Source organism: Ochotona princeps, chromosome 6 (genome assembly GCF_030435755.1).
Source record: "Ochotona princeps isolate mOchPri1 chromosome 6, mOchPri1.hap1, whole genome shotgun sequence".
Taxonomy (NCBI): domain Eukaryota; kingdom Metazoa; phylum Chordata; class Mammalia; order Lagomorpha; family Ochotonidae; genus Ochotona; species Ochotona princeps.
The window spans coordinates 69,454,698-69,470,858 of NC_080837.1; the positions used below are offsets into that span (position 1 = coordinate 69,454,698).

Consider the following 16,161-nt stretch of genomic DNA (forward strand, 5'->3'; position numbering starts at 1 on the left):
TTGTCACCTCGGCCCTCCTGGATTCCCGTCCCAGCCCGCAGGGTGTTGAGGGTTCGGCCCCGACCGGGTCGGCCCCGCTGTCTTTCCCATGTCTTTCAGCATCCTCGCCTAGTCGCCGCGAGCCGGCCTCCTCCTGCCGGGGCCCGCCCTCTCTGCGCCTGCGCTCTCCCGGGGGGCGGGGCGAGGCGGCGGCGCGCTGACACCTGGCGGCAGCGGGGGGCGGGCCGCCGGCGAGCGTGTGTTGCCATTGGTCGGCGCGGCGTGGGCGGGGCGGGCGGAGCGAGGGCCGGCGGTTGTAGGGCTCGTGCCCGTGCCGGATCCGGGGCCGCCTGAGCGGTGCGGGAGGCTGAGGGGAGGGAGGCGGCAGCAGCATGGCGGCGGGGTGCGAGCCGCCCAGCCCTCTCCTCCGCTGTCGCCGCCGCCGTTGCCGCAGTCGCCGGGAGCCCCTGGTGTGCGCGTGTTCGTTGTAAGCTCGCCTGGCGCCGGTCGGCACTCACTTGGGCCGGCCCTCTTTCCTCCGGCCGCCCGTGCCAGCCCGAGGGTCGTGCCCGCCGGGGACTCGCCGTCCCGCCACACCCACCAGGCGGCGGCCCAGGACCATGGAGGGCGTGAAACTGGAGTTCCCCTCGCTTCCCGAGTGTAAAGAAGAAGCCGAGGTACGTGTGTGAGGTGACGGCCACGCACAGGCCTCCGCTGCCGGCTCCGGCCGCCGGGCGACCCCAGGCCCGAGACGCGGCGGTCGGAGACGGGATGCCACCTGAGGAGGGGCTGGGTCTGTGGGGTGAGGCGGCAGCGGTCCTCGGCCCCGGGGCTCGCGGAGCGGGACCGAGTCCCAAGCGCTGCCGCCGAGCACGCCGAGGGCGAGGTCGGTTTGGAGCGACAGCTGTGGCGTCAACGATTCGCTTTGGGGGGTGGGCGGCACCCGGGACCCCCCCAGGCAAGCCGCGGACGCAGGACCTGAACTTTGAGAGTGCGTCTTGGAAAAGTTCTCTGAGAAAGCTGCGACCGGCGGAATAAAATGTCGGGGGAACTGGGCTCATTTTCAAAAAGAGAACTTTTGATGAGAAGTCTTGCCCCGGGAGGAAAGTTTAATACTGAGAGTGAAATGTTTTATGGCCCCCGATTTCCTAGTTTGTGGTTCTCTTCTATCCCACCTGCTTCCCCAACGCTGGAACCCCGTTTCATGTGTTGCTAATTTAAGTAGTTTATGCTGTGGTGCACTGTTAGTTTTCTGGAGGCTCACAGGACGAGCAGCTCAGTTGTGCGTTAGTGCAATCAAGAAAGAAGTTAAAATTTTCTGAAGTTTTAAAGAGCTTAAAAATAATTGGAAAGCAAAGTTGTATTTTTATGAGGTCATTTGATTTGTTTTAAATACTCTTTTGAATAGCTCCTTTTCAGATGAACAGTTTTTGTGTGGATGACTCCCTTGCTTGGTATGGTGCCTGAGAATGACCTGTTTTAAGGGAAAAGTCTAAAATATTTAGGCTAATTGTTAGAAAAATGAATGTATACTTTTTTTTTTTTTTAGGATACACGTACAGCTCCAGTCTTTCCTGCCCTAATCTTAGGAACTCTAGTTAAAGGTGTTTTAAGAGTTCGCTTTTTCTCTTTCATTGTGTATATGGTATGGCTTATGCCTACACAACCTGTAGATGATTAATGGAGATAGAGATTTCTCCCTGTGCATGACTGGCGAAAACAGATTTTCTACAGAGTGTGTGGGGACTTCTGCCTCGCCGCAACTCTCCTGACACCAGCTGTGCCCAGGAATTTGGTTCAGTTCTGACACTGACCAGGACTCGATTAAGATCCTACACTTGAGATGCGGACTGCCTCCTGACTGTAAATCTGGGCCCGCTGCTTCCCCTTGAGAAGGCCCAGGTGACTTACTAGGAGGGCCCTGGGAGCCCCGGAAGCACATTGACACTTCCATTGAAGGATGCAGAAAGATGGAGTGGCTCCAGGGGAGGTGTAGCTGCAGCGCAGGGCAACCCAGAAGTTGCTGAGCTCCCTGCAGGAGTGTGAAGGCCTTTCTGACAGCCACTCTCTCAGCTCCTACCCTTCTCTGGATTGTGGGTCAGGCTGCAGTTGGATTTGATCTTTGTGGGGTCAGCTCTGCCTTACCTGTGTGTGGCATGATCTGTGCTGCAGGAGCTGTGCTTCATTTGGAATGAAGAGACATTGCTCTGGAAAAGCTTAGGCTTGTAAGAGGACTGTAACAGGAAGTGCGGACAAAAGACAAACGTGCTGCAGGGATAGAGGTGATGTTTGAAGTCTGGTGGCTAACAGTACAGATACTGTCTCCTGGCAGTCAGTTCATGCCGTATTTCATGGCATTGGGTGTTTAGGCTCCTGGTTGCTGGTAACAAAAAGCAACTCAGATACTTTAAGCAAGAGGGTATGGGAATGGGATAAATCCCAAAAGGTAGTGATCTAGCTCGTCTCAGAATTGAACTAGACTAGCTACTGGAACACGCCGGAACCATCTCTGCTCAAAGTTTCTCTTGCACATTTCTAAGGTGTGCAGTTTGGTCATCAGCTGCTCTGTGGCCTTGTTTTATTTTTTAATGATTTATGTATATTAAAGGCAGAGTCAGGGGGAGAGATAAGGAGGAATATTTTTAAGATTTTATTATTGGAAAGGCAGAGAGAAGGATCTTTCATCCATCCAGGGCACTTACCAAATGGTCACAATGATAGCTGAGCCTGTCTGAGCCAGGAACCGGGAGCTTTTCCTGTTGAGGGAGGGATGCCTTTCCACAGGCTCGCTCCCTAAGTGGCTGCAAACAGCTGGGGATGGTGAGGCCAAAGCCGGGTGCCCAGAGCTTCCTCTGCGTCCTCCACAAGGCCCAGGGACTGGAGCGTCTTCCGCCTCTCTCTCAGGCACATTGGCTGAGAGCTGGGTTGGAAGTGGAGCAGTATGGGCTTGAATTGGCACCATGTGGCATGCCAGTTTTGTGTTCAGCAGTTTAATTTGTTATACCACAACAGCAGCCCCATGGGGTCACATTTAGTGATGATCTTGCTTATACATCTCTCTTCTGGCTTCAGTGTTTGGGCCGTTTTAGATCCTGTGCCTGCCCTTGTGGTTAGCCATGTTATCTAGGAAGGGGTGGCTGTGGCGAAGTGCCAGCCTGATTAAAGAAGTGAAGTTCATCATTGATCACTCTCCTACCATGATAATAGGAGCATTTCCATAGATGGAGGGCACTTTCTGGGACAGGAACAAAGCAAAAACAACTAAATCACTAAATGGGTGGAATAGAGTTACTCAATAAGCTAATAAAAACAGTGTTTTCTAATTTCCAACAAGATCTTAAAAGTGCCAATGTGGTAGGTAATTGTTAGGGTGACTAGCTAACACTGTTAGCTCACAGTTGAAAGCTAAGTTATAATCCAAATCTTGGTTTAGTAAAAATGGAATTAGAGGATTTAGGAACTAAATGCATTCAAGCTGTGGTACCTGGATAATTCAGTCGCTTTCAAAAGTATTACTTTCAAATATCTTTAAAAAACATTTATTTTTACTTGAAAGGGAGATTTGCAGAGATGGGGGCAGAAAGATCTGTCCTCCCAATAAGGAAAGCTTAGAACAGACAGGAAACAGTCAGCTTGGACTCCCATATACCTTACTAGGTAGGACACAAAGACTAGTTACTCACTAAGATATTGAAGATTTCTCTGCACACCCCTTCCAAAACTGTTCTGCTCCTCAATTGTTAACATATGGCTTGTTTGAGGTATGAGTCTGTTTGGCCTATCCTAAAATTCGCGTAGTTCAGTAGAAATCACGCTTGAGTACTATAAGCTGCTAAATATAATAATGAAAATAGACACGAGACAGCTGAGTAGTACCCTATAACTATTATAAGGTGTATGGCAGCCGGTTGTGTATAAACTAAAATTGAGATCTCAATGAAATAGTCATAGGATGTGGTTAAGAACTTGCATTTTCTAACATATTGGTCACTCAATACCGTGTCAATTAACTTCATGATGTTGTAAATTGTTGTTGAAGTTGTGTTGTGGCTTTTCATTGAAGGGGATGATATTCTGCCAGCTCTGCCTTCAGACCAGGGATGGTCTCCCCAAGAAACTGTTGAATTTATCTGGACAGTAAAATGCTGGACTCTCTGCATGGTCCATGCCTGCAATGAAGGAATCATGACTGGTTAGGATGTGTACTACTGTAACAATATGGAGGAATTCAATATGGGAGGATGGTTTGGGGACGGATTGGAAATCCCAGAGCCAATGAAACTGTCATAAAATCAAAAACTGTCCTCTGATTCACTGTTCAAGTGGCCGCACTGGTCCCAGCTGAACTGATCAAAAGCAAAGAGAACCTTTCCTAGGTCTCCCATGTGGCTGCAGAGGGTCACGGACCTGGTCTGTCGTCTGCTACTTTCTCAGACCACAAGGAAGTGGAGCAACCAGGACATGAATTGGTGCCCATATGGGATGCTGGCACTTGCAGGTGGAGGCTTAGCCTTTTGAACATCCGCTCACATTACTTTCAAATTCCTTTTTTTAAAAAAAGATTTTTAAAATTTTTATTGGAAAGTCAGATATACAGAGAGGAGGAGAGACAGAAAGATCTTCCGTCTGATGGTTCACTCCCCAAGTGACCGCAATGGCCAGTGCTGTGCTGATCCGAAGCCAGAGGCCAGGAGCTCTTCTGGGTCTCCCAGGCGGGTGCAGGATTCCAAGGCTTTGGGCTGTCTTTGACTGTTCTCCCAAGCCACAAGCAGGGAGCTGGATGGGAAGCAGGTCGCTGGGATTAGAACTGGTGCCCATATGGGATCCCAGGTGCGTGCAAGGCGAGGAATTTAACTACTATGCTGTCACACTGGGACCTTGAATTCCTTGAAGTACTGGTAAGAGTGTTTTTTCCTCCCAAAGATTGTATTTATTCAAAAGGCAGAATTGTGGCGGGGGATAGAGAGATCTTCTGTATCTGCTGGTTCACTCCTGGGTAGCTGCGATGGTCAGGATTGAGCCAGGCAGGAGCCTCCCACGTGTGAGGCAGGGGCACAAGCAACTTGAGGCTTCATTCACTGCTTGCCCAAAAGTGTCAAGCAGTTGGATCAGAAATGGAGTCGGCAGAACTCCTGCCGGAGTCCAGCTCCAGCCTGGGTTTCGGAACTTGGGAAGGGTGCGTGGATGAGGCGCAGAAAGAAAGAGACGGACCACTAGGATTCCATGATGATAGTGGACACAGCAATAAAACCGTCCGCTTTATTTATGCAGAATCAGTTCAACTCTGGCTCAGACTTTTTATGTCATGATTAAATGGGTGTTTTTAAGAACAACCCTCCATCTGCTTTATCCAAAAACAATAGAAATTCCTGCGACCATTCTTACCCTACACCCTAATCTTGTGTCACAAAGAAAAGGGGAACCTAAAGATTAAGAAAAGAATGAAACCCTAATTACAGGTCCCTTGATTAGCATAAGGTCAATGGAGACAACCAAGACAGTAGGAATAATAGAAGGCCCTTTTGTAAGACATTATTGACATTAACCTGCAAGCTCACATTGTGTAAAAAGCCAGTCTCACAGTAGCAAAAATGCCTGGACAGATTAGAATTCTTCCGCTGAGCCGGCATAGTAGGTGCAGCGAATGTCCAAGCGAAAAGCACCGACACACGGAGACTATGGTGGTGGTAGAAGTGCTGGGAGCCGTCTGCTCCTAAGCCGCCTTGTTACATATTATCTCCTCTTCCCCCCAAGTCCATTAACAGGACAATAGGACGCCAATGAGTCTGCAAAGGCCAGGTGCTACTGCCTTAGGCCTGATTCCTGAGTGCTCAGCTAAAGCAATGTAAATCAGCTCCTCAGCCCACTACAAACTCCAACCAGTGTTCGTAGCATTCCAGCATCTCGGGCGCCGGCTCAACATGCTGTGTGCAGTGCTGACTCGAGAGAGCATTTTTTTTTTGTTTTGTTTTCATAATTGAGAGAGATGCACACCCATGTGGGCCTCTGATTAGGGTGGGAGGGTCATGGGAGGAAGGAGAGGGGCTGCTCCTTGCTGTCAACTGTGTCAGCCCCTAGGGATGGGCACTGGTCCTCTGTGTACCTGAGAGACCCCCGATGTGGGGAAGAGTGTCCGAGGGTGTTACTGGAGCGATTTTGATAGTCCAAGAGAGCATGTCTGAAGTAGAAGATTTCTAGGAAAAACTTAGCTCTGTGACATGTCAGTTGTTTTGCAAAAAAGATTGTTACTGTTTAGAATTTTTGTATGACTTCCATGGTTTTGAAGATGAAGTTCAGACTCTTTTCCAAGGTCCCATGTCATTTGGCGTCCGTGTCTGTGTTGTGCCTCTCTAATCTCATTGTAAGCTATTCAACCCATGGTTATAGTCTGTATCCTTTAATTTGATGGTCTTTGAGCATTTTGATGACTTTTTATTCTCCAAATGCAGATTTACAAATCTTTTAAGTTTGCATTTGCTTATACTAAGAACTGAAGATTTTTGAATTATGCGTTGATTTTTATCATAAACATATATCTCATAATTAAGGGTATCTTGCTTGGGTTTGACTAATCAACAATGTTTTAGAAATTGATTCTACTGATTACTGCAGTAGTAATTTTGTGACAGATTATTGGCATTTATGAGAAGTGTGCCCTGTTAATACTGTAATTCCTCCCTAAGAGCTTTGGGGTCAGTAAGGTTAAGAATGTCTTTCAAATAAAAAAAAAATACTAATCAGCTGTTTTATATGTTGTGTGAAATAACCTGATTTTAGTTCTTGAAGTTCTAGCGTTTAAAGAATACTTTCATCCTTCGTTTTTGCCATGGAAGTTTTTGGTTGGATGTGAAACCAATGGAATCTTCTTCTGAAGTAGAATGTTCCTAAAGTCTAACATGTTTAAAAATTCATTTTGCGGTGTCATATTTTTAGCCTTTAATTGACTGACATTTTGCATAATACAACATGCTTTGATTATTGTATTTTCCTTTCTTTTTAAGGAGTGGACCTACCCTATGAGGCGGGAGATGCAGGTATGACAACCTTTTGTTCAAGCTAGACAGTATTATTATTACTATTAAATAACCTAAATTCACAAGGAACTTGAGAGCTGTTGGCTGATAATCTGTGGGCTCTTCATGAAGTTTTAAAAATATTAACTATATTTTATAAATATGTAAATTTAATCTTGTATCTCGAAAGGAATAGGAAGTGAGTTATTCCTTTTTTCCTCAGCTTAGGACCGAGAACACAGTAGCACATGTGTAATGAGTTACTTTCTTTTTTTTCATCAGAAGAATTGAACACTGTAATGGGTTTTTAATAAGTTCATGGAAATATTATGAACTACGCATTCTTCTGCCAAAATTGTTTATTTTTGCATAATTTGTTGCTGTTCCCTTGTATAATTTATTCCTTTGGAAACATTCTGCATTCTATTGGTCTAGTTTGCTCAGCAGAGTTGTGACTGAAACTAAATCAGGCTTTTGAATAGTTAATTTTTGTTTCATTTCCAGTTAGTGTACTTGGTGGTTCAGAAGTTGTTCAGAAGTTCCAGTTACATTCTTCCAGATTAAAATGAGTTAGAATGATAGCTGACCTTCATAGCAATTAATTTTCTTATGCATTTCTTATCGTTTGCCTGAAATTGGTAACCTCCAGTTCAAATAATGTCTATTCACTACTGGTAATTTTTTGACTCTTAAAAACTATTACCTATCTCTCAATGAAAATGTACTTTAAAAAGTAGGAATGCATTGTAGACGCATTACTTAAAGCATAAGGAATATAAAAGTGAAATTGTATCTGTTGGCAGGTCAACCTTTGATGTTGGACTTTTTACTTTGCGGTAAAAATTGTTTCTGTTCATCAGGCTTTTTTCCAGTTAGATTATTTATATGAAAGAGAAAGAAGAAGAGACAGAAATCTTGTGTGCACTAACTCCCTGAATGTGTATAGTAACTGTGGCTGTGTCAGGCTCAAACCAGGAGCTCCATCTTGGTATCAGATCCAAGTACTTAACTATCGTATATTGCCTCCCAGGTGCATTGGCAGGAAGCTGAGTCCAACGCTGATTTAGAATTCCATCTTTGGTACTCCCACACAGACGTGACACCTCTGAAGTTTCAAAACAGTGTCCCCAGTGGGTGTTTAATCCGTTGTGTCACAAGGCCCACCTCCAGAAAATAGTCCTCATCCTGCTGTTTTTGATTTGGCTAAATAAGGTCTTGTCTTGGGGCCCTACCTGTTGCATAGTACATTAAACTTCAGCCTGCAGTGCCGGCATTTGTGTGGGCACTGTTTCCAGTCCCACTTGTGCCACTTGTGATCCAGCTCCCTGAAAGATAGCCCAAATTCCTGGGACCCTGTACCCACATGGAAAACCAGAAGAAATTCCAAGCTCCTGGCTTCGGACCAGTCTGACTCTGGTCATTGTGGCCATTTTGGGGGAATAGCATCAGATGGAAGATCTTGCTCTTTGTCTCCTTCTCTAAGTCTGCCTTCCAAATAAACATAAATAAATATTTTTAATTGTCTTAATTCCAAGAAGAGGGTTTTATTTTTTCTCTTGTTCTGGAATAGAAGTAAAATTAGAGAAGTTTTGTTAACTTAAAAGCAATGTAATGTACTAATTGTGTTTTTTTTTTTTTTTTTTTTTTTAAAAGATTTTATTACAAAGTCAGATATACAGAGAGGAGGAGAGACAGAGAGGAAGATCTTCCGTCCGATGATTCACTCCCCAAGTGACCGCAATGGCTGGTGCTGCGCCAATCCAAAGCTGGGAACCAGGAACCGGGTCTCCCACACGGGTGCAGGGTCTCAAAGCTTGTCTCATTTGATAGAAAACGTGCCTGCATTTCTTTTCCCAATTGTTTGCTCACTGTGACTACGAAATGCTCCCCAAACAAACTTTTAATCCATTTATCATAAAAGCTATGAAAACGTTTCAAATTCTGCTCTGTGGTATATGTTTTAGGTAGGCTTAAGTTGGTCGCGGTAAATGCTGTTTTTTCCCCTCTTTTTCTAGGAAATTTTACCTGGATTGTTCTTAGGCCCATATTCTTCTGCTATGAAAAGCAAGGTACGAACTTCATTAGGCTCAATGACTAAAATTTTTTATAATCCTTATTTTTTCATGATATTCATGTTTAAAATAAGATTTACTAATCAACTTAACTTACCTTCTAAAATGTTAGGCATGTTTAATGGCTAGTTACAGTTTCAAGATAATAATAGATACAGTTAAGCCCCAGAATAAGAAAGTTTTAATTTTTTAATGTTTTTCAGAACAGGGACTATTTATTTGAAAGTGATTGACCTGGCACATGAGGGAAGGCCATTCAGTGGTGCCAGGACCCCGCTGGCCATGCCACTGCTTCATGGTGCCATGTTGTGTGTTGGACTAGGGACAGGCCAGACTGAGGGTTTGTTAGTGGTACATAAAATGTTTGCTCAGAGCTTCCACAGACCAGGTTACTGCACCCACAGGCAAGCGACAGAGCTGGGACAGGGGCCTGGAGGGTCTCCGCAGGCCAGGCCACTCCACCCTCCTATAGGCAAGAACCAGATTTGAGGGCTGACCTGGTGGGGGTTCCTGAGGAGCTTGCTCACCAAGCCATAGGACCCACCTGTGAATGGGAGAGGCTGGGCTGCAGGCTGGGCAGGCCTGCTGACTAATGAGGTAGTATACTGCTGTGTACTGAAGTGTATACAATGTATGTAACCTTGCTGCTTTCTAGGTATTTCGGTTGTATAAATTAGGACAATGCTACTGTCATCCCTTGAGTTCTAGTATAAAATGTATCATAGGTGTCTTACACAATACCTTGCTTATTTTGAAGTCAGTGTGTTTGGGTATCATCTCTGCATGACATAATTTGATTTGTTTTGCAGATCTTAGGAATCATTCTTCATCTCAACACTAAAAGGCTTTTTTGGTGGTGTTGAAACAGGATTAGGAAATCATTCGTCATTTTGTTGGCCTGCAGTTGGAAATATGGGGAGTTGGTAGAAAGAAGTAGTAAGGAAAGAATAGATTAGCTGTGACTTTGTAAACAGATTTTATTCATAAATATATGTTATCTTGTAGTTGCTCACATGAACAGAATGTTAAAAAAAATCCATCATAGATCATGAAATGTAAATGAATGGATTAATGCTGAATTCATTTTAGCGATTGGCATCAGTGTGAATGTAGAGCTGTGGTTGGTTATTAATCCAACTGAACTGTTTCCTTTTCCTAACTCAGTTTGTACTCAGGAAATAAAAAATAATTTAGCTCGAATCTGGTAGATGACATAAGAAAATTTGCTGCAGAAATTAAAACTTTTGAAGCCATGCTCTAACTTGACTTGCTCTAAAAGAATGCTGTAGGGCCCGGCAGCGTGGCCTAGCGGCTAAAGTCCTCGCCTTGAACACCCCGGGATCCCATATGGGCGCCGGTTCTAATCCTGGCAGCTCCACTTCCCATCCAGCTCCCTGCTTGTGGCCTGGGAAGGCAGTCGAGGACGGCCCAATGCATTGGGACCCTGCACCCCGCGTGGGAGACCTGGAGGAGGTTCCTGGTTCCCGGCATCGGATTGGCGCGCACCAGCCCTTTGCAGCTCACTTGGGGAGTGAATCATCGGACGGAAGATCTTCTCTCTGTCTCTCCTCCTCTGTGTATATCTGACTTTGTAATTAAAAAAAAAAATAAAATAAAATCTTAAAAAAAAAAACACAATAAAAAAAAGAATGCTGTAGACTGAACTGGGTAGTTTAAATAGCAGACTGTTTCCAGTTCTGTAGGCTATGAAGTCCAAGATCAAAGTGAATGCCTTGCAGACTCCTGCCTCCAGCTGTACTCTCACGTGACTGAGAAGGAGCTAATCCCATGATGGAGGTTCCACCGTTTAAGACCTAAACCTGGTTACTCAGTAAATGCCCAGCCGCCTCATATTACATTTTGGAGGGATAGACTTCAACATATGAATGTTGAGGTGATACCAACAGATATAGTTCATAACATGTAAAAATTATTTTTACTGTATTTATTTATTTGGAAATAAAATAAGAGAGAGGGAGGGAGACAGAGAGAGAGAGAGAGAGAGAGAAAAGAGAGCGAGATCGTCCATCCTCTGTTCACTCCAATTGAACTGCAAAGGCCAGGGTGGGGCCAGGCCAGTGCCGGAAACCAGGAGATGTTTTTTAGCTTTCCCAATGGGTGCTGGGGCCCAAGTAATTAGATCTTCCTCTGCTGCTTTCTCCAGCCACATTAGCAGGGAACTGGATCAGAAACAGAGCACCCAGGACTCGCACTGGCACTCATGGTGTACCAACAGCATGAGTAGTAACTTAACCAATTATATCATGGCGTTGATCTTTTGACTTTTTATAAATTATTCGCGCTATTGTTTTGGACTATTCCAGAAGTGAAAATTAAATATATAAAATTATAAATTGAAGGTATAGTAGAAGACTCAATAGTATTGATCTTGATTTCCTCTGATTTGCATGTTTTTGTCCATGCGTTTATTGATAATTACTGAACAACTTATACACATTATACACCTTCAGTTATGCACATTATACACAGTGAACAACATTCATTGCTCGCAGAACTCTAGCTGTTAAGAAAAGTTCCTTACACACTGAAACCTGTGATCACTTAAAGTATTTGTAATTTCTAGAATTACCGCCTTCAGTTGCTTTTATGTATAAAGTCAAAACAATACATAATGTAGGATGAGTTGCCATTTTTAAAAAGAGAATTTTTGAAAAGGTAAAATGTTATTTAGATTCTGAGAGTTACATAAATTCTGACTTGCAGTGGAAAAAATATACTGAGAAAGGCAAGGAGTTAGATATTTGGGCTCAGATATTGCTGTTAACCAAATCAGTGATACTGAAAAAGTAGGGGTTAACTATTTCTGTCTTACTAGATCACTGTAACTGTCGCTTATTAAACATTTGCCATGTGTCCCAGGTACTATGTCTGACCTCATACATATATTTATATTTTTATATATATATATATATTTTAAAGATTCATTTATTTATTTTAAGATTTATTCATTTTATTGCAGCAAATATACAGAGGGGAGGAGAGACAGAGAGGAAGATCTTCCGTCTAATGATTCACTCCCCAAGTGAGCCGCAACGGCCGGTGCTATGCCGATCCGAAGCTGGGAACCAGGAATCTCTTCCGGGTCTCCCACACGGGTGTAGGGTCCCAAAGCCTTGGGCCGTCCTTGCTTGCTTTCCCAGGCCACAAGCAGGGAGCTGGATGGGAAGTGGAGCTGCTGGGATTAGAACCGGCGCCCATATGGGATTGCGGGGTGCATTCAAGGCGAGGATTTTGGCCGCTAGGCCACGCCACCAGGCCCTATATTTATATTACTTTATAAAATTCTCAAATCACTCAATGAAACATGGAAGCGACTGAATTGCAGATGTCAGGTTAGCAGATCTAGGATTTGTAGCTTGGGTATATGATTCCAAGTGTGATGCTTTTAATTGTTATTTAGAGATAATTATTTACTGAGGAAAAATTTAACTTCATATACTTAAGTTGTAGATGCTAATCCTGTATATTTTTAACACTTAAAATTATCATGTAAGATGATTTATGTTTTAAATTGTTTTCTTTTTACAGCTACCTATACTACAGAAACATGGAATAACCCATATAATATGCATACGACAGAATATTGAAGCAAACTTTATTAAACCAAACTTTCAACAGTTATTTAGGTAAGACTTATTGTTTTTTTTTTTTTTAAAGATTTATTTTATTTTTATTACAAAGTCAGATATACTGAGAGGAGGAGGAGAGATAGAGAGGAAGTGGAGCTGCCAGGATTAGAACCAGCGGCCATATGGGATCAAGGCGAGGACCTTAGCCACTAGGCCACACTGCCGAGCCCTGGTAAGACTTATTATTAAGACTTAGAAAATTATTAAGGATGGCAAACCTGTAAAAATGGTGGTTTATTGTGAAATTTTCTTCTGCCTGTATTTTGTGAAAATGGTTTATATTTGATTTCAAATATTTAAATAAGTCATGCTTTGAATGCACAGTTGCAAAGGTTCAGAAGAAACCAGGTTTCTCTATTACTGTCTCCTACATGCTCAGCGCCTTCCTCTAGGCTGCTACCCCTCAAAGGATTAGTCTGCCAGAGTTATGTAACTATACAAGCACAATCCTATTTTAGGAATTGTGTGCTTTGCTGCTGTTTTTATTTTTCTTTGTTTACTTATTTACTTTGTATTTTTGGGGAATTGCTTTATATGAGTATCTGCAATGTATAGTATATACATTGTATGTACTATAAAGATTTATTTAATCAATTTCTTATTGTTGAATATTTAGATTTTTTTCTGTACTTTTACTAATAAACTTAGAGAACAAAGTGAGTGTGCCTGGACAGCCCATCTAGTTCATTTGTTGAGTATAATAATAAGCCACATTTGTAGAAGTAGAATTGTTGGACCTAAGAAGGTAAGCGTCTTAGGTTTTGTAAAATACTGCGGATTGCCCTCCAGGGGAATTCTGGCATTTCACATGCCTGCTGCCTAGTGCGTGAGTAGGACCCTTGCCTTGGTGCTTCTCCAGGACAAAATTCCATGTCTAAGCTACAAAGATTTCGACAGTCTATCCTGAAGTGACCTGCAGAGCCTCATTGTTATGGTTTTTCTGTTGGGATAAATATAATTTTAAAGCAAATTACTTTTAGAAACTAACTTCATAATTTAATTACCCTAGTTGTATTAAGCGGTAAATTAGCGTATAAACAGGCTATTTGTAGTGGGTATTAGTAGTACAGTGGTTAAGTTGGTGTCCTGTGGGAGTGCCCGATTCAAGCCACAACTACTCCAGTTTCCTGCTCTGATGGCATGTTCTCAGAGCAGCAGTAATGGCTTGCACATGGGAAACCCAATGGGAATTCACCTGAAACAGCCTTTGCCATAGTGGGCATTTGAGGAATAAGTAAGGAGAGCAAAGATCTCTGTTTCTGCCTTTCAAAGAAAAATGGAAATAAGTTTATAATTTTTTTTAAAGAATATGATTTTTAAAAGATTTATTGATTTTTTAAATTTATTTTATTACATAGTCATATATACAGAGAGGAGAGACAGAGAGGAAGATCTTCCGTCTGATGATTCACTCCCCAAGTGAGCACAACGGCCGGTGCTGTGCCAATCTGAAGCCGGGAACCAGGAACCTCTTCCGGGTCTCCCACATGGGTGCAGGGTCCCAAGGCATTGGGCCGTCCTCGACTGCTTTCCCAGGCCATAAGCAGGGAGCTGGACGGGAAGTGGAGCTGCTGGGATTAGAACTGGCGCCCATATGGGATTGCGGGGTGCATTCAAGGTGAGGACTTTAGCCGCTAGGCCATGATGCCGGGCCCAAGATTTATTGATTTTTACCTTAGAGTTAGAGAGGGAGAGACAGGCAGAGAGAACTTTTGTCCGCTGGTTCCCTCTCTAAATGTGTTCTGTGGCAGCACTGAACTGATCAGGAGACAGAAGCTTCTTCTGCATCTCTCAGCTGGATGCAGGGTCCCAAGGCCTTGGGCATTCCTCTATTGCTTTCTCAGGCAATAAGCAGGGAGCTGGGTGGGAAGTGGAGCAGCCAGGATAAGAACTGGTCCTATGGGATGCTAACGTTCACAGGTAGAGGATTAGCCAATTGAGCCATCACATTGTCCTTTGACTTTATTGTTAAAAATATTTAAATCTGGCACCCAGCACAGTAGCCTAATGGCTAAAGTCATTGGCTTGCATGTGCTGGGATCCAATAAGGTTGCCAGTTTCTATCCTGGCTGATCCACTTCCCTTTCAGCTCCCTGATTGTGGCCTGCTAAAGCAGTAGAGAATGGCCCAAAATCTTGGGACCATACACCCATTTGGGAGACCGAAAAGAAGCTCCTGGATCCTGGCTTCAGATCCGCTCAGCTGTGAATGTTGCAGCCACTTTGGGGGTGCACCAGCAGATGGAAGAGCTTTCTCTGTATCTCCTTCTCTCTGTAAATCTGACTTTCCAATAAAAATAAATAAATCTAAAAAAATTAAAATATTTTCACAAAGTTAAATACAAGTAGCATTTTTTTTTTTTAATTAAATCTCAGGGCCTGGCATGGTGGCCCACTGACTAAATTTTCGCCTTGCACATGCTGGGATCCCATATAGGCGCTGGTTCCTGTCCTTGCTGCTCCACTTCCCATCCAGCTCCCTGCCTGTGGCCTGGGAAAGCAGTCGAGGATGGCCCAAAGCCTTGGAACCCTGCAACCATGTGGGAGACCCGGAAGATGCTCCTGGCTTCAGATGAGCTCAGCTCTGGCCATTGCAGCCACTTGGGGAGTGAACCAGGGGACAGAAGATCTTTTTTTCTGTGCCTCTGCTTCTCTGTAAAATCTGCCTTTTGAATGAAAATAAATCTTAAAAAAAAAAACAAATTTATTAGAAATTTTTTGAGTATATAATTTCTGGACAGGACTTCTTTTTTTTCAAGTGATGATGATTTCAAACAATGAATGTTTGCCTCATAGTTCCTTTGTCAGATGTGTTTATTAGCTCCTTTTAAACAAAGTTTCCCATGAAATGTCTTTGTAAGGTTATGGGAGGGCTCTCAATGCTGTTCCTTTAGGGAAGCTGGTAGAAATGAAGACTAAGGAGTACAGGCACTTTTATTTTCATTTTCTAGAACCAATCTAGTTTAGGAGCAAGTTTCTTCCTGCTTGCTTCAGAATATCAGAAATTGGGCCTGGTGCATTGGCTGAATAGCTAAATCCTTTCCTTGCACATATGTGTGCTGGTTCATGTCTCAGCTGCTCCTCTTCCCATCCAGCTCCCTGATTATGGCCTGGGAAAGCAGTAGAGGATACCTAAGGCCTTGGTACTACGAATCTGTGTGGGAGACCCAGAAGAAGCTCCTGGGTTTGGATTAGCTTAGCTCTGGCAGTTACATCTGTTTGGGAAGTTAACTAGTGGTTGGAAGATCTTTCTGTCTCTCTCTCTCTTTTACATCATTCTTTCCAATAAAATAACTAAATAAATCTAAAATACAAGGAATGTTGCATGTTTAATAGGTCAAATGATATGCCCTCAAACAATATAAATTCTTTGATAGTTCTTGATAATGTGATATTCTGTTTTTACATTATTTTCCATGTTTATCATAAGAAATTTGCTGTTATTTTG

The 16,161-nt window shown here is 43.4% G+C and overlaps 1 protein-coding gene across 1 annotated transcript in view; it reads left to right on the top strand.

Annotated features, from left to right (window-relative positions):
• The first annotated feature begins 292 nt into the window (after window positions 1-292).
• STYX (serine/threonine/tyrosine interacting protein) overlaps window positions 293-16,161 on the top strand; it is a 30,549-nt gene continuing 14,680 nt past the window's right edge. The window contains exons 1-4 of the mRNA XM_058666443.1: window positions 293-656; window positions 6,981-7,013; window positions 9,008-9,061; window positions 12,614-12,711. Coding sequence (XP_058522426.1) covers window positions 600-656; window positions 6,981-7,013; window positions 9,008-9,061; window positions 12,614-12,711 — 242 coding nt within the window. The 5' untranslated portion in view covers window positions 293-599. The remainder of the gene's footprint in view (window positions 657-6,980; window positions 7,014-9,007; window positions 9,062-12,613; window positions 12,712-16,161) is intronic.